A 17,509-nucleotide genomic window follows, 5' to 3' on the forward strand; every position below is an offset into this window, starting at 1 on the left:
CATCCCCTGCCGCGAGCCCTTCGCACCAGTCAAGATGGCGGACAGACCAGGTAATACAGCATGTCCTCTGCTAAAATAATCTCAACTTTTGTTCTTTCCGTGGTTTATCGTTAATATATGTGTACGTCTTTGCAGACTGTGTGCTTTTCTGTCAGTCAGGCCGTTAATGTGTCTCCTAAAGGTTTGTGAATGAATGAAGGCCGCACTGAATCCTCACAGACACGTCAAGGACTTTGCGTGTCATTGTCGGTGTTTTGTAGGTTTAACTAAACTGACAGTCGGTTTTAGACTTCTAATTTTCATGCTCTGTGGTCGTTAATAATTAATCTTCTCAGCATTTGGATGAAATTACTTAACGTGTTTTCTTGGTGCTCATTTTTTAGATTACGTAGATAAATCGTTTGTAGCTTGCGTTGTAGCCTATAGACACTGAACACAGTGTCTACATATGATAGTCTTTGGTTGATATTGATCCCAAAACACGAAAAACCGAAAATGTACGAAAAGAAGCCATGCAGTGTTTAACAGTGGTTATTCAGAGTGGAGCAACAGTGTCACTGATGGTTGCCGTTTAACAATACACTCACGGCTAACCGTCAGTTGTGGTCAATATTAGCTCCAGAGTAAAGTTAACCGAGGAGTTGAGTTAAACCAGTGCAGTTTTGTTGTTGGGGTTGGAACAGGGTGCTAGCACAGGCCTGAAGTCTTTAAAAAAAAAAAAAAAAAAAAAAAGCATGGAGTTTTGTGTGGAAGTCTTAATAAAGTATGGAAAAAAATTCTCTCAGTCGAATGTTAGTCTGCTTAAAGGCACATAATCTTGCAAAATAAGAAATAAATTGACTAGGCGTATAAAAAACTATGTAATTTCAATAACCGATCGGAACTGGAATGATTCTAGTTAAACTTGTTTGTGATATCCATGCACTTTTGTGACTTTCATATGTTTGAAAACATTTCTGTGAGTAAAACATGTTTTACTCAGAATCATTCATTCATTCATATATTTATTAAAATTAACATTTCTACTACACACAACAGGTTTACAATCTCAACCAAAAAAGTAGGCACACAAGTTTAAAAGTACATGAAGTCAAGGTCTTGGGGGGGCAGTTTTGAAAAACTCTGGAATTTTTATTTGGATAAAGAGCAAGCACCCTGCTGGAGGATTAATATAGTACCTACCATTCAAGATGTTGAATTGGTATTATTTTTATAAATCGCTGCAACGGTTAACTAACGTGGAATTTGACAACTTGCACTCAGTATGTAGATTGCAGAAAGAAAACACCAATAGATCTGCAATGAAATCTGTGAATGCAAATGTTTCAGAGTTTAGAGACCTGTTTAAGTTCACTGAAGTCTGTACTGGTCACATATGGTGTGGGGCAGGGTATTATTCATATTAAGAAGCAGTTGCAGTGTGCTCTTGTGCACTTCACGGTAGCTTTACATATTCCTAAGGATCAGAATCTGACTAAATCCAGTGTCAAATTCAATGAAAATGATCACTGTTCACAACGTGTAGTAAGGCTGGGCAGTACATCAGATTTGATTGAGGCTTTGCTTTTTGAAAATAGAGAAAAATGCCTAAATTGCAAATTTTATCCCTCCATTTCTTTTCCAACAAAAAGTTCAAAATGCAACCTGTTTGCGTTTTGTATTTTATTGTGAATGCATTTCTCAGACATGGCATATCATCTCAGTAAAAGTGTGTTTTTAAATCATTTGTCTCAGTTCATGTTGCCAGAAATAAACACATTTAAATTTTTAAAATTGCTTTAATGTTTGGCCATATCGACCAGCTCTTAATGTGTTCTTATTATACCATTTGTTCCTCCGTCTGTGACTAGTTCCTGTAGCTGAGAAGCGACTCATGGATGTGAAACTGGGCGAGCTGGGAAGCTGGCTTGGAGGTCGAGATTTCACTCCCAATGGAATCATTGCGTCCATCCGCAGGGGTGAGGCAACCTGTTAAATAAAGTCTTGGGTGGGGGGCACGCACACACCATCATTTTGATGTATTTATCTGTCTAGCCCATTTTGATGAGTTAAGTGTGATTTTTAGTTTCAGCCAAGGCTCATGCCATTTTTGTTTGTTTCCAGGCCATGACAGATATTACAACAAGTACATTAATGTAAAGAAGGGTGGAATCGGTGGTGTGGCTATGCTTCTGGCTGGCTACGTGGCCCTAAGCTACCTGTGGGAATACGACCACATCAGTAAGACTCCTCAAAGAACTTTTAGCTCCATTTATCAATGTGAAAAAGACATCTTTCAAATGTAATCTTTTTTGTCCCTCTTTTCATCCAGAACATGACCGCTGGAGGAAGTACCACTGATCCCCTTCAGCAGCCATCAGGAGTTGAACATGAATCTCTTCGCTCCCCCTGCTCTTTGTATTTTCAGCTCTCTGTGTTGAATATGTGACTGTTGTGACCAATAAAAAAATATTAAGATTTATTGGGGGATGTTTTTGTTTGATACTAAACCTGGGAGGATCATCGGGTGTTTTCACTGACTGTTCTTTCTAAAGTTGATTTATTATTTAACATTATACACATTTGGTCCTGTTAGTTTTGTTTTAGACTGCAATTTTTGCAGGGGAATGTCTGGTGTTGGCATGTTAATTCAACAAATTTTTAACTTGTCATGATAGCTTTGCAGTGATTGACCTGAAAGATTGAAACACTAAAGTGTTTATGCACCAAACATGAAGTCAACCATGGTTCAGTTTGATCCAGACCAAGATTTCTCTCCCGTTAATAGTTTGAATCAAATTAGAAAGTCTACAAAATAGACATGAAAGCACCCTTTGTTACTCCTACATCTAAAATTGACCTGTGTTCATTGTTACAGTACCTCACTCTCACATCACCATGAAAACAAATACTAGTTAAATCTGACATGTTTATTTGTACACTGTACAGACCGAATGTTCATACTGACTCAAGTTTTTTTTTTCCCTCCAGATTCACTTTGAGCTGACCATACTGCTTCAGATCCTATTTGTCTAGTTAAAAAAATAACAGTCTGTATTCAAAGCATAATGATTAATCATTTCTAGCATTTAAAAGCAGACATGTATGTGGTGGGATCACCTGAAATTCAACATTGTGTAATGCTGTGTGGCTGAACAAGATCCCACCCTTGGGCTAAAATTAAGCACAAGCCACTACAGGGTTGTGTTTGATCTGATTATTCATTGTAGTCTGAACATAAATGACACCAGTTTTAGGTTTGTACTTCCATTTCTATCATTTGGATTTAACTTAAACTGTCAGACAGAAGCAATGGTTTGGTATTATTAATATAGCCATGTGACCCAGGAACACGTTGAAGCACAGCATTTCTCCACAGATGCTTGCAGCAGTTTGGACCCTGTGTGGGTGACATCAGTTGACAGGTTTTCTGACCACGGCCACAGAGATAATAACTTCAGTGTGCTTTGTGATTCTTCTTATTTGCATGAATCCAGTTTTTAAGAGGCAACAATTTAAGTAGCATCCTTTGTATTTCTTGCTGCCTTTGTACAAAATCACCCAGAATGGACAAACACGAGAGCAGCACTTAAAGTCTTTCAACCTGTGGAGCAGAATGGCTGCCTCTGTTCAGCTGCTTCACCCATCCTCTGCTCTTATCAGTCAGCGAAGGCAGCGCTGCAATATTTGGATCCTGAGGCTGAAGTTTACTGTCCACTCAGGAAGGCAAGATGTCCTTTAGTGCATTTGTTGGCATAATGGCCTTTCTCACCACACTACAGACACAAGAAAGACAACACAAAAAGACATAAGACATGGAGTGTGTTTTTGGTGATCAATGTGGAACTGACATTTTAAAGCAAACTACATAAATGTTTAGTGAAGGCTCATCACTGATGACTGATCTTGCATTGTTACTTTACAGTAACTTAAATTTAGCTAATATCAGCTTCTTTACTCAAAACTACAGTGACAGACCGGGCTTCTAATAGATGCATATTAACAGACAGTAACTGACCTTGTAACAGGTGACCTGGTCCAGTGGTCGAGGGCCTCTGTTGGCAGACATGTTGTTTTGATGAGAAACAGGAGTCACCATGTGGTTCTGTGGCCGCTGGCCTATACTGGAGTTGGTCAGCTGGATTAGAGAGAGGGACGAGCGGCCGATAGTAGGCACAGGCTGCAACAGGAAAATGGAAAAATAAATAAAGTCACAGTAAGCTCTATCAACAAAGCAGCAGGTGTGTAACAAAGCATTAAGCCTATCTGGGAAAATATGTTTTAGGTGCATGTGCAACTAGAGTTTTACCTTTGTCTGATTCTGAGTTTGCTGTGGCAGAGGAGGTTGTTCAGAAGCTCCCATAGGTAACTCAAAACGAGGGCTGTGGAGGAAACATCTCAATCATAAATCTACACCACAACAGCTGAGGATATTGAATAAGACCCCAAAAACATCAGGTATAAATGTCAGATCTTCAGCTTTAAAGACGAATATGTTTGCTCAGAAAAAAAAACAAAAACGGTACATTTAACATGATCATCCCTGAACTATATACAGATGGAGTTATTAATATTTGCATTTTTTACTTAGTTTTACTTAATGTCTGTTTTTTTAATGATAACATCAGTCTGCCCAGGAACTACAGGTGGAAATTAGCACTAGTGCTAGAACCTGGCACACTACATCTCTCCTTTTTAAGGTTAATGTATATTGTGCATTGTCCCTGTCTAAATAAATAAATAAAGTGAAATGAAAAAAATGAACTAACAAGTTCAATCCTTATTTTATTTAAACTGTCATTCATTTTGTTAAAAGAAGTTATTATATTATAGTATAATATTCATTTTCCAATAGTCTGTTGACATGATATGAACAGAAGCTACAGGCCATAGTTTCATGTAGTAATTTGATACACCTTCTTATGTCTTGGGCTCAAGTGTTGCACCTCACATTAACAAATTCTACACAAAAGAACACCAGATAAGCCATTCCTATCAATTATCATATAAATATTGACAACAGTGTAGATCCCACTGTGTAGTATAATTTAAACAAAACACACTGACCACTCTAATGCCCACCCAAAGGACGACAGACTTCGATTTTCTTTGTGAGTTTGGCGAGGCTGAAAATGATGGTCATTTCCTTGTGGTACTCTCCTATCTACAAGGATACTAAGGGTGTACTTATGGGTAAAAATATCCATTTATGTAAATTTCTTTTGTATGAATGATGAGAACCTATATTTTTATGAAGTGTAGTGGTATTTTTTATACTAAAGAATATAACTGACTCTACACATAAGCAAAAAACTGAGATTTGCCAAGTAATTTAGAAAAGTTAAATGTAAAAGTCTTGTGTACAAAAATACAAAAACAAATCATAACTGAAGCAATACCCTGCAGAAGAATTGTCTTTCACTTGATGAGCAATTCAGGCTTACATGTATTATCTAAAAATAAAACAAAAAGAATAACATACTGCATAAATTTACAGGATTTTCCTTCTGGGCAGAATCCTACAAGGTAGTTTACACAGATCACCCTTCTTGTGTGCCTGTGTCTGCAGTCAGGACCTGAAAGGGAAAAATAGTAAGACATTTAGAGGCATAAAAATAGACTGTTTAATAGTGTTAATATCAATGATGAGCAGAACATACCGTGTTTACAGAAGCCTCGGTCATACCAGGGACAGTCTTTGATCTTGGACTCTGGATCAATGTGCAGGAACGGGCATTCTTTGTTGCTACATTCACCTGCGAGGATAAACAATTAAAACAGAAACATGACATTACCAAGGCAACAGGAAAGCTCATAGCATCTCAATGTATCTGTGATATTGTGAAATACTGTATTGCATCAACGAACCAAACTTCGAGTAGAAGTAGCATTCAGGCATCTTGGTCATGTCGTACTCATGAAGAAACTCGCACTGGTCTCCTTTCTTACACAGTCCTCTGAGCCAGTGCTTACACACCACAGTCTTCTCTCCACTGATGTGACGGAATGGACACATTCCACCTGGGGGTGAAAACACGAACATACAGCGGAGGCTACAGTCAGAAAATTCAATCAGTTTATATTTAGCTACTGATGCTGTGCTGCTATGGAAACATATCTTTACCTTTCATACAAGCTGCCCTCATGAAGAATTCACACACAGCAGACCCGGACTCTACACGGGCAAACATTATTACAACATTAATAAACAAACTTGATTTGGAACACAAAAGTATCTTGAACACGAGCATTAGTCTGGTGTCATTAGCTGGCGTCAGTCTGTAAAACTGTTATCTGTTACTTTGGGCAGTTTACCTACAGCGGTTAAGTACCAGCTAGCAAACACTTACTGTCCATGCCGGGGAAAGGCAGCGGCTGGGCGCCTAGCTGCTGCTCCACGGCGATCTCCAGGTCAAACTTGATGTGATCCACGTTAGCTAGTAAGTCCTGCATGTTTGCTTCAGTATTCCCTGTCAAAAGCCAGTCCGAGAAATATATACTTCTGTTAGTTGCGTTAGCTCTTACTTAAACCACTCAGTAAATTCTTCATTAGCCAGCTAATGTGGCTAACAACGTTAGCCAGGCTAATCAATAAGCTAACGATAGTCGGCGAGCTACTTGACGTAGAATCCACAGTGAACTTCTACTGTGTTTTGTAGCTTTACTTGACTGATGTAACCAAAATCCCCTCAACCAAGTAGTTTTAGTTTTTGATAACTTTTGTTTCTCGCGGAACTGCTCCTTCTTCAACACAGTGGATGCATCGAGGGCGCGCACACTCACCTCTGACCCGACTGAAGAAGTCACGACCAAACGATCCCCGAGTGGCTCGGTCCATGCACGTGACACAAGTAAAAGTAGACTATGCTACTGAACTCAATGTCTGTTCGATATTTAAAAGAAAAATAATTAATGTTATTGGCGAAAAACATTTTCTTACGTTATTTCACATATGTAATGTCAGCTTTGATCCACTTTGTCTGTAGGCTTCCCTCTGCCTCAAATCAACATGATTTCCTTTTGGTGTGTAAATAATTCTTTTTTTTAATTATAGGTATATTATAAAATTACAAACACAAATTTGATCCCAATTACATGTTTGCTTTGGAATGTTCAAGACTGACTGGTAAAGCACTTGTATTTGTTAAGTTAGAAGTAATACTTCCAAACACACCACTAATGTACACCAGCTGACACAAGATATTAAACTTGGTCCCATTTTATGAATGTTGTGGTCCTGTCTTGAAGATGTGGTGTAGGTTAAGATTGTTCTGACACAGTAGGTCATATTTCAGTTTTCGAAAACTACACACACTAAACAGATATGATTTCAGCTTTACATTGCAAATAGCAGAACGTGTTAATGCTTGAGATGAGCAGTGAATGACAGACCTATGTATTTAAATATAGTATACACTTTTCTTTTTACTTTTTCCACATAAATACACATACATTTTGTTTCAATATTGTTTATTTTGCACATTTCAATACACAATACGTAATGTAATATAATGCCAGTCAAAGACTTTGGTATTACAAAATTAATACAAAAGAATTTTGGGTTTATCTCCAGATTAAAGCTTGGACAGATTTACAAGTTGGCAGTGAATACAAATATACACACAAAAACACACCACCATATTTATCATCTTGATCTAAGGTGCCATCTTCTACAGCTCAGGTAGGCCTGGCATGGGGAACTGACTAGCAAAAGCCTCCACCTCAGCCTTGATCTCTGCCACTCGCTGCTGGAACTTCTCCCCCTGCGCCAAATTCTGAATGAACTCCTTCAGAGTCGCCTTTGGTTCCATGCTTCTCTGCACCTCCAACGTCAGCTCAATACCTGGAAGGGGGAAAAAAATTTAAACATTGGTGGGGCTCTCAAATTCCAGTCTAATTCTTCAATATGTACCCAACAGACCAACAGTAACAGCCTTAAATCGACTACCTCTGTGAATGAACGCAGCCACTTTCTTGAAGTCATCTTCAACCAGGCCTCTGGACGTCAAGGCTGGAGAGCCAAACCTCAGGCCACTGGGGCGTAAAGCACTCTTATCTCCTACAGATCAAGGTGTAGATGAAAACTTAAGAATGATGTTCTTGAAGACAATTACATTGTGAAGTTTACACACTCTCAATGATATTGCATGACTTGCATGTATTGAGGCTTTTGCAGGTTTCATTAAGTTAAATTGAAGTCTTTTTAGAATCATCTCAAATACAATTTAAGGCCCATTTCATGTCAACATTGGATTCTACTGGATATAAAGCTTGTTTGAGTGTTTTATGCACAAGGCACAGTAGACATCACATTTAACCAAGCACTAGATGAATTGTTCTTCAGCCAGATCTTATTAAACTCACACTTTACCATATTCAAAGAAATACTTTGAGGAAAGATGAGGAGATACAGAATGAAACCACACAACACATCAAGACATACTACTTAGGTGTCATCCGATATATGTGGTTCATGTAGGTTTACTTTCACCCCCTTTATTACAGTGCGGTTAATACAACACATTGTTCAAAACACATTTAGAAGCAAAAACTGGAGTTAATGCAGCTCTATAAATTAATTTAAATACAAATTCTCCTTTAAAAAAAGGACCCTGTTTATGCCATATTTTTACATGTCAGTGCTAACAAATGCGGTACCTGGACAGGTGTTCTTATTACAAGCAATGGCACAGGCCTCTAGAACTTTCTCAGCTCGTCCTCCATCAGTTCCTTTACTGCGCAGGTCGAGCAGGATCAAATGATTGTCAGAGCCACCTAGAGAAGACAAGACAACGACTTTACAAACCACTAAAAAAAAATAATAACTCACCCATTTAGAGCCCCTTCTTAACTCCACCAACAGCAAATCCAGTCTATCATCACCCTTACTAAAAAGTAATTTATGAATGTGTAAGGTTAAAGAATTAGTTGTCAGTAACTGAGTGATGATTAATATGAATATGTCTGGAGAAATATTACTCAATATATACATAATAACCCATGTTCTGGTCTCAGTCATTTACCAGTCACAATCTTGTAGCCATGGTCAATGAGGGCGCTGGAAAGAGCTCTGCAATTAGCCAGAACCTGCATCTGATAGGCCTTGAACTCTGGTGTCATGGCTTGTTTTAGAGCGACAGCAACACCTGAGGACAAGCAGCCAGAGGAGACCATGATCTAAAGGAGATTGAACAAGAAGATAACACTGGCAGTGATGTCAAAAGGAGAACCGTAACGAGACGATACCGGCGATCGCATGGTTGTGTGGCCCTCCCTGCAGCCCTGGAAATACAGCCTGATTGATGAGAGATTCCAGGTTGTACAGGATTTCTTTTCCCTTAGCATCTACACTCCGCACACCTGTTAGTGTTGAAAGACAAAAACACAGGGGGAGAAAAAGGAGAACACCAAAGGTTAAGCTGGAAGCACTAACACATATAACAAGTATTAATGAGAAAATGATAACATTGGTTTCTGTTTTTCACAGAAGCATCGTGATGGCTCCCAACCTTTCCTGAAGAAGATAAGTCCAGCACGGCATCCACGCAGTGTCTTATGTGTTGTTGTGGTAACAATGTCACAGTACTCAAAGGGTGAGGGCACCACTCCTGCAGCAACTAATCCACTGATATGAGCCATGTCCGCCATGAGATATGCTCCGTTCTCATTAGCAATCTGTCTCATGCGGGCGTAGTCAAGGTTACGGGAATAGCAGCTTGTACCTGAATAATAATAATTTAAAAAAAGACAGAGATGAGTATGAGACTTTTTTTTAATAAACAGTTCTTCTTGATTGTTCCTCTAATAATTTCTAAGTAAATGCAATGTTTGAAATAATAGTGAAAGCCTTGTTTCAAGGCTGAAATTTAAGCATGTTTGTTTTTTTAGGGGGGGATAAAACCTCACTGCAGGCCCAGAAAAAGCTGATTTCACCAGCTTCATCTTTATTGAATTATAACAAGCTGCTCTGTATGAGTTATTACTGGCTATAGAAACCATATTTTAGAGGAAATCATGGAGTATTTTCAGTGTCACTATAAACGCAATTACAATGGCCAAGAGCACCATTTTCACTCGTTTATAATAGATTTTAATTCCTTCCCAGTGACCATCTCAGATGAGTCCTTCCTTTTTCCAGGATAAAGGGTGGCCTGTTTAGCAGTTTTATGCTTAACTCAGCTCTAACTCATGGACAACCTTTTGTAGAATATTTTAACTACACAGACCATATGTGCATGTCCACATTGTGTACTCAAGTACAAACATGGCTAAATACCTGAATCAATACAGTCTGCACTCTGCACTGAAACTGCAGAGTTAGAGCTTATAAAAGCAAAAACCCTTTTAAATAAATCATCCTTTATTTCTGGTATCATTTTAAACGACAGAAAAGACAACTCTTGATCAGTAAGATTGTCTAAAATTCCACTGAAAACATTTAGAAATTTCCTGTTTTTGTCCTTGATTGTTTAAAACATCTTAACTGGATACAGTATTTACTTGTTTATTAGTGTGAATCTTCATTGCTTTTTTTCACTGTTGTAACAATGTCTCCTGGCCAAATAACTCTTAAAAAACATATTTTAACCTTAACGACTTTTACTATGCTAAAAAAAAAAGGTATAACTTTGAAAACCACAAAAAGTAATTATGGTGTGCACTTCTGCACAAACCTGCAATGATGAGTTTGGGATGGAACAGCCGAGCGTTTTCTTGCAGCCTGTCATAGTCAATGTAGCCTGTCTCTGGATTTACCTGCAGACAGGAAGACCAAGTCATTAGAAATATTTTGAAATAGCTATATTGAATATGCAAAAAATAACTGGTGCAACTCAAGTTTAAACACTTACTATTTAAATAAAAGTCAGTAGAAAAAAACAAAACAATTTAGTGGCAACCCAACAGATTCTTGGGTGTAATTTTTTTTTTTTTACCTTATATGGCATAGACTCAAAAAATATAGATGTTGCAGAGATTTTCTTCTTCTCAGTCATAAAGCCGTGGGTCAGGTGACCTCCATCAGGAAGGTCCAGTCCCATGATCCTTCCATGGGGCTCCACAACAGCCGTGTAGACAGCAAAATTAGCTGGTGAACCTTAAAAAGAAACACGAAACCATGACAAAATGATAGGAACAATCAATATGTATCAGTTAGCCACTAAACCAAGCACTGACCTTGTTCTCATTTGATGCGACACAGTGTCTTTAATACAGTGCTGCATTAACTATTTCTTTTGTATAATACTATAATTGTTTTGTTTTGTTTTCTAGTGATTATTTGTTTCAAGCATTTGTTGGTAGTGTTGTTTGTATTGTGCTTTTATATCCTCCTGAGATGCAGCAATGTATTTTTGTCCTCTGTAGGGGACAAAAGTTTGACAGTTTTACTTAAAAAATGCTGTCCATTGCAAAGGACATTCCATTAAAAAATACATAAATAAATAAAAATAACTTTAAAAATATATCTGAAAAAACGATTGCATTATGTAGTTTCCAATTAAGACAGTTTAATGAAAAAAAAAAAAAAAAAAAAATCAAAAATTTTCACTTTCCTGGGTCTCACGAGGATATATCCAAAATAAAACATTCAGTTGTTTAAATCTGTATTTCATACCTGAGTATGGCTGCACATTGATGCCCCATTTGTCTGAGTCCAGACCATAGGCCTCCAGTGCCCTCTTCTGACAGAGCCTCTCCAGCTCATCAACATGTTCAGTTCCACCATAATACCTGAAATTATGAAGCAATGGATAAGAGAATAAAGTAAAAAGCACTGGGATTTAATCACCTCTTAAAAATAAATAATCCTTTTGAGGAACTGTTGTACCTCTGACCAGGATATCCTTCAGAATACTTGTTGTTCATACAGGAACCTAGAGCTTCCAAAACAGCTCTGCTCGCAAAGTTCTCCGAAGCGATCAGCTCTAGACCATACGTCTGCCTGTGCTTCTCCTTTTTTATGATGGAGAACACCTGTAACAAACATACAAAAGTTACACACAAGTAACAACATTATTGCCACAGGAGTTTTGTAGGAAATAATTGTGAACAGTACTTTGTGGCTCCAGCAGTCTGACTTGATTTGACTAAAACACTTACACAACTGGCTGCTTCATCTGTTTTGTGGCAATAAGTAGGTTATGGCTGCCTGAAATACCTCAGGCTGTGGAAAACTGAAAATACAAACCTCAGAGTCACTGACAGACAGAGGCTCCAACATCATCTTGTTGTGTGAATCCCATGTTTCTTTGCTCACACAGTGTCCGTTTGTCAAAGACATGATTGCAGTTTTTCTGCTCACACAAAGTGGAAATCTAAGACAGAAAATACATTTTAGTAAATCTTGACTCAAAGACACAACAGAAATCACAATAAAATTACAGTGTTGCTGTTTTGATGAGTATACAATGAGTGGTGACAGGCTGTTGTTACAGTCCAGTGCCTCAGACAAAGGACTCCACATACACAAACAAATCTCTGCTGACCTGCTGTCCATGTGTTGTGGCGTGATGTGGCCTTATACTTAAACTTTGGACTATTACACAAACACACTAAACGCACGAACTGAAAAGTGGGTCATAACAACACAACTCCGATAAGATAACACGCTAACAGCTGCTAAATCTTTGCTGTGTGTAGTTTCCAAGTCTTTATCTGAATATACTCATTTTATTGAGTTAAAGTCACTTCAGGTCAATCACACAGCCGAGCATATGACATTTATTACAAACTGACCCAGACAGTCAGCAACGAGTGAATATGAAGAGTGAGGTAGTTAACGGCATAGTAGCTAACATTGAGGATAAAATAGGACTAGATTAAAAACATAACTATAAAGAACAAAAAAGTTGAAAGCCAGACTTTGACGGGAAGCGCGCCTTAAATGACTAGCCACTAGCTACTTTCTTGTGTTCAAGTGTCCCAGGGTGGGGGGACTATTATGCTAAATGTGACCAAATAACAGGTTAAATGCTAAATGCAGTTGCTGCTAAAATGACCTCTAATAGCTAACACGAATCTTATTTTTTTTAACTATAGTATTCTCATTTTCCTGTTGAACTTTAGCGGACTCACCAGTAGAGGAGAGACTCCCGCCGCTGACAGCTGCAGACCGGAATGAAGTGAACAACAGACCCGCTCTCTTCTGTCATTAACAAGTCACACAGGTTGAAGAAAGAAAAAAAAAAAAAAACCCACTTGTTCACTCCTCGGAATAAAGTCCGCGAAACTTTCCACCAATCAGCGCGCTTCTTTTTCTTCTTCTGTTGAGTAATAGCTGAGAATCGGTGATAAAGTGAAACAGCGCCATCTAGTGTGCTGGAGGGAGGACTATATTTGAACTGAAGCGTATGTATCTAATTACATAGTCTGGTAGTTATAAATAAGAATGTTTCTCCCAAATAGTGAGCATTTAAAAAAACAGATGTTACCCAGTTAAATACAATATACAAACAATTAGTCTGCTATGTTATTGTGCTTTTATCACGTGTTTATGTCTACTTTCTTTCTATTACACATTTTGTTTGTTGCCAGTGTTGCCAAGACTCAGAACAGTTTTTGACCTGTGCTGTTTTATTCAGTTTTTCTAAAGTATCTCTATACCCAAGCATCAACAAACAGCTGTCAAACATCATCTGATTCAGGAGACTCTCAACTTCATTTGGTTGATGTAAAGTTAACATTTTATATTTTCTTTGTCTGAAAATACTGTCCAAATATGATTTTTTTCGTGTGCATCCTATAGGAGGTTTATTTATTTATTTATTCAGAAAGCAGAACATAAAATAGTAAATGTTTTAGACGTCCAACTTAATTATTGTCCAATCTTGACTTGGCAAATTACAGCCATTTACTGGCTCAACTTTTTAATGAAATAATCAGTGCTGCTCAATGTCACAGTTTAAACACAATCACTGAAGAGCACCTCAGACACCTGAATAAGACCTATGTAGTATTTCTGAAAAGCTTATAAACTCCACTTTACCTGACTTTTTTAAACATAGGGGCAGAATTAATGGTTCAATGACTGGCTTTTATTCAGTCATACACATTAAGCCCTTTCCACCTAGTCAGATTAACGAAATAAAGTAGTTTTCTAATTTATTCACCTTGACTATTAGTCTGATTTGTACAAGTCGGAACCTTATGTCTCTATAGTATTTCTTTCATCTGTTGGTCGTCATGTTTCTTCTGTATTACATTTTGAAGATCAGTTTATTCTGTGATGCTTTCTTATTCAAATGTTTAAATAGCGTCCTGAAGTGAACATAACAAACAAAAACCTGCCCTTCTACTGTGTTAGGTTCATAAAATAAAAATGAAGAAAACTACTTTTATACTACCTGGTAACTTTATTTTCTTCATTAATATCTTAAAAACCTGTAAACCTACACTATTTTGTTATGGCAAAAACTTATTTATGCCATTACAGACTACCAAATCTCCCCTCTACCACCAACTCCTGGTGATTTTTTGTAAAGCTACAAAAATTCTGTTTTATTTTCATTTCCATATACTATAGTGACTGATCCCTTTTCATAGCAAAGCACCCAACATAGGCTCTTGTATGTAAGACCGGAAAGACTTTGTGAGTATTTTTCCCTCAGTGGGCTATAAATAAGTTAATAAATAAACACACATTTGACCAGTTTCATCATATTAATCTGAAATATTTTCATGACTCTGTTATATACAATGTAAGATCCCAAAAAACTTAGTGGCAAAGCTCAGTTAGCAAGGTTGGTACAATTGTACAGTGATAAGTATATCATTATTAATATCATGTACAAGCTCATCGGTTATTCCAGGTGTACGTGAAGACCGATGTATTCTCAACTGTAGCTTTACTTCCTGGCAGGATCAACAAGGCAATTATTCCATGCCAAAATATACATGACCCGTCTTCCACGGGGTCTCCTCAGCCATTTCCCAAATGGTCGTATGATACAGTTATGTGAAATAATCTTCATAGCTCTTCCTTTAAAAATAGTCAAATATATATTGCGCGAGTCCATGAATGTGTGAAAATGCCTCTGATAAATACTCTGCATCATTTCAGGGAGAGAGAGTTCATTCCTCTAGCTGCCGCCGCCGCTGCTTCTTTTGCTGGAAGTTAAAATAAAACAGTTAATTTAAAAATTATATTTAACATATAAGTAGATGTGAAAGAACTTTCTAGAAGGTGGTCTAATTCTCATTCTAAAAATTGCCCCATTCACAAATGTTCTGCTGGTGGTGCAGTATTTACAACCACTGAGTAATACAGTAATTGCTGTGCTGTTACCTTTCTTCTCTTCTTCTTTCTTTTTTGCTGCCTCCTCTCTCTGTTTCCTGATAATGGCGAGGCGAGCGAGGTCAGCTTTGGCCTGGTCTGTCTTCCCTGCCAAATGCATCTTCATGTAGCGCTCCTTCGCTTTTTGCTTTTCAATCTCTTCTCTGTAGAAACACAGTGAAATTAAAACACAGACACATTTAGCCAGGACAGGTGGAAGTGACACTGCAGATGCTTCAATGCGAGAACTTAACTCTACCAGTAATAGGGATGGGGACCTCCAATATAAGAGATACATGTTACTTCTGCTTTGGAACAGACTTGTGAAGATGTCTGATCAGAGATTTACTGAAAAGATGTTTCACTGTGACGTTACCAATTGGAAACCCTGTGTTAAAGGGTTTCAATCCTTATTTTATTTGACCAATTTATAATTCCTTTTCTACAACAGAATGCTTAATGATATTCGGGATAAAAATGGCAAAATGATTGTTAATGTGGTATGAACAAAAATCACAAACTTATTGTCTCATACATAATAACTAGTCCAGAACATAAACATTAGTAGTATTGGAAGGATTTCTATCATACTTTGTTATATGGGCTAGGTGCAGGTAGATAAAAGGGAGATCTATTTTACAGCCCTGTCTATGAGGATGACAGAAGATGACAAAAAGCCCCGAGCTGTGTGTCAAAAAGGGACTGTTACTGATTTTATTTGTAACACTTGGGGGATGATTAGACACCTTATGTGCTATCATGTTCAGTAACAGACAAATTTTAACGTACCTTTCTCTCCTTGATAATTGCTTGGGCTCATCCAACTCAATCTGCGTCACCTTCTTAGATTTCTGAGCCACTCTGTTGGGGTTTTCAATTTGTATTAAGCCCTCCACACCAGTTCGCTTCCTCTACAAACACATCACAATAGTTCACAACATTTTTACACATTGAAATTTAAAAAATTAGAGTGACAGCAAAAGGATGACTAATAAACTCTGGTGTTACTATGTACACTGCTATGGTGTAGAGTGTCATTAACTGGCTTTACTGCACATTTACAAATACTTTACTAAAAGTGAAGTTTTAACAGTAGAGTTGAATTGAAAATGTTTGTGTGGTGGTACCTCAGAAGCTTCATCATCACTGTCATCTGATCCTGATGCTGGAAGCTTGTCCTCTACTGTGTCAGTGTGAGCTGCACCCGCATCATTGTCATCTTGATCTTGCTCTTGCTGAAACACAAAAAAGAAAACCACATGAAGTCAAACACATGCTGTAACAACAGGGAATACACACAACATCTATGCACATGTTCTACTGTACATGTTCCCTGTTCACAAACTGTGAGTGTGTTGTTTGGAACATCTGGCAGTTTACCAGGTTGAAACGTTAACCTGTATTAAGATGCCACTAAAATGCATTATGGAAAGTGTGGGATTCGGAATTTGACAGGCTTATGTCTTAAAGTACAATTACGTCGTCCCAATGTGTTTGTTGGGACTTATGGATCAGCCAGTTTACCAACTTTACTGACATGCACCATCAACTCAGCAGAGGATCATTTTTTGAGCATCTGTGATGCATAACTGTTGATTCACAATTCACCGACCTTTTTTCTCTCCTTTTCTGCTTTCATCTGGGCGTCGATCTCCTCTGGGCTGGTGTACGTCCGCATACGGCCCTTATGGCCACCTTTTTTACCTGTAGCAATGATAATGTAAGAAAAAGAGACAACACAGGAACTACTTGATACAGGTTTGACAGCAGGGATGACAGCGAGAGAGCACAACAGTGTCAAAAGAAGCAAAGCGGTGTGTAAACAGGCTGTCAGTCCTACTTTACTACCATCTAAACTCAGACATGTAGTTAAGTTAGAAAACCATCTGTGTTCGCCAGGATCGCTGGTAGCTGACAGTGAGCTAACATAAGTGCAAAAACCAATTTCAACGCAGTGTCATGAGTTTAAAGATTGTCCATACCTCCCTTCGGCATTTTGACAAACGACGCCTTCGTAAATTCCCTAATGAGTAATACTGACAAAAAACATAAATGTTAAGGCAGCGACTCGAACTGACAGCTGGCTAAACTCACAGCAGAAATTAGCACTGGAATACTCTGAGTGGATCAACGATTTGCCTGACAAAAAAAATTCTGATACAAGGAATGATCAATCATTTAATAATTGCAGCTTATTTAACTGTCTAAATATTTCACATTTTCACGTTAACTACCAATTCCCTGTACTAAAAGACATGA

At 37.9% G+C, this 17,509-nt stretch overlaps 4 protein-coding genes across 4 annotated transcripts in view; 1 reads left to right on the top strand and 3 right to left on the bottom strand.

Annotated features, from left to right (window-relative positions):
* The window catches only part of atp5mf (ATP synthase membrane subunit f), a 2,479-nt gene extending 18 nt beyond the window's left edge, over positions 1-2,461 (top strand). Inside the window, exons 1-4 of the mRNA XM_030141779.1 lie at positions 1-50; positions 1,851-1,958; positions 2,104-2,220; positions 2,312-2,461. The exon at positions 1-50 is cut by the window's left edge and continues 18 nt beyond it. Of these exons, the coding sequence (XP_029997639.1) occupies positions 35-50; positions 1,851-1,958; positions 2,104-2,220; positions 2,312-2,340 (270 nt within the window). The 5' untranslated portion in view covers positions 1-34 and the 3' untranslated portion in view covers positions 2,341-2,461. The remainder of the gene's footprint in view (positions 51-1,850; positions 1,959-2,103; positions 2,221-2,311) is intronic.
* A 361-nt stretch (positions 2,462-2,822) lies between these two features.
* cpsf4 (cleavage and polyadenylation specific factor 4) lies at positions 2,823-6,780 on the bottom strand. Its single transcript, XM_030141778.1, has 8 exons — positions 6,330-6,780; positions 6,104-6,154; positions 5,848-6,000; positions 5,640-5,735; positions 5,462-5,555; positions 4,289-4,361; positions 3,998-4,159; positions 2,823-3,755 (listed from the first exon to the last, which is right to left on the bottom strand). The coding sequence occupies exons 1-8, from the start codon at positions 6,430-6,432 to the stop codon at positions 3,687-3,689; spliced, it is 801 nt and encodes a 266-aa protein (XP_029997638.1). The 5' UTR covers positions 6,433-6,780; the 3' UTR covers positions 2,823-3,686.
* A 657-nt stretch (positions 6,781-7,437) lies between these two features.
* On the bottom strand, positions 7,438-14,328 carry shmt1 (serine hydroxymethyltransferase 1 (soluble)). The gene is made up of 12 exons (XM_030140911.1): positions 13,054-14,328; positions 12,167-12,293; positions 11,807-11,952; positions 11,594-11,709; positions 10,914-11,074; positions 10,653-10,734; positions 9,489-9,701; positions 9,226-9,339; positions 9,003-9,125; positions 8,638-8,754; positions 7,928-8,038; positions 7,438-7,822 (listed from the first exon to the last, which is right to left on the bottom strand). Exons 2-12 carry the CDS (start codon positions 12,257-12,259, stop codon positions 7,650-7,652), a joined length of 1,449 nt encoding a protein of 482 aa, XP_029996771.1. The 5' UTR covers positions 12,260-12,293; positions 13,054-14,328; the 3' UTR covers positions 7,438-7,649.
* A 290-nt stretch (positions 14,329-14,618) lies between these two features.
* On the bottom strand, positions 14,619-17,380 carry pdap1b (pdgfa associated protein 1b). Its single transcript, XM_030140912.1, has 6 exons — positions 17,233-17,380; positions 16,863-16,954; positions 16,378-16,485; positions 16,040-16,161; positions 15,263-15,414; positions 14,619-15,084 (listed from the first exon to the last, which is right to left on the bottom strand). Exons 1-6 carry the CDS (start codon positions 17,243-17,245, stop codon positions 15,029-15,031), a joined length of 543 nt encoding a protein of 180 aa, XP_029996772.1. The 5' UTR covers positions 17,246-17,380; the 3' UTR covers positions 14,619-15,028.
* Between the last annotated feature and the right edge of the window lie 129 nt (positions 17,381-17,509).

The sequence above is a fragment of the Sphaeramia orbicularis genome, chromosome 8 (genome assembly GCF_902148855.1).
Source record: "Sphaeramia orbicularis chromosome 8, fSphaOr1.1, whole genome shotgun sequence".
Lineage (NCBI taxonomy): Eukaryota > Metazoa > Chordata > Actinopteri > Kurtiformes > Apogonidae > Sphaeramia > Sphaeramia orbicularis.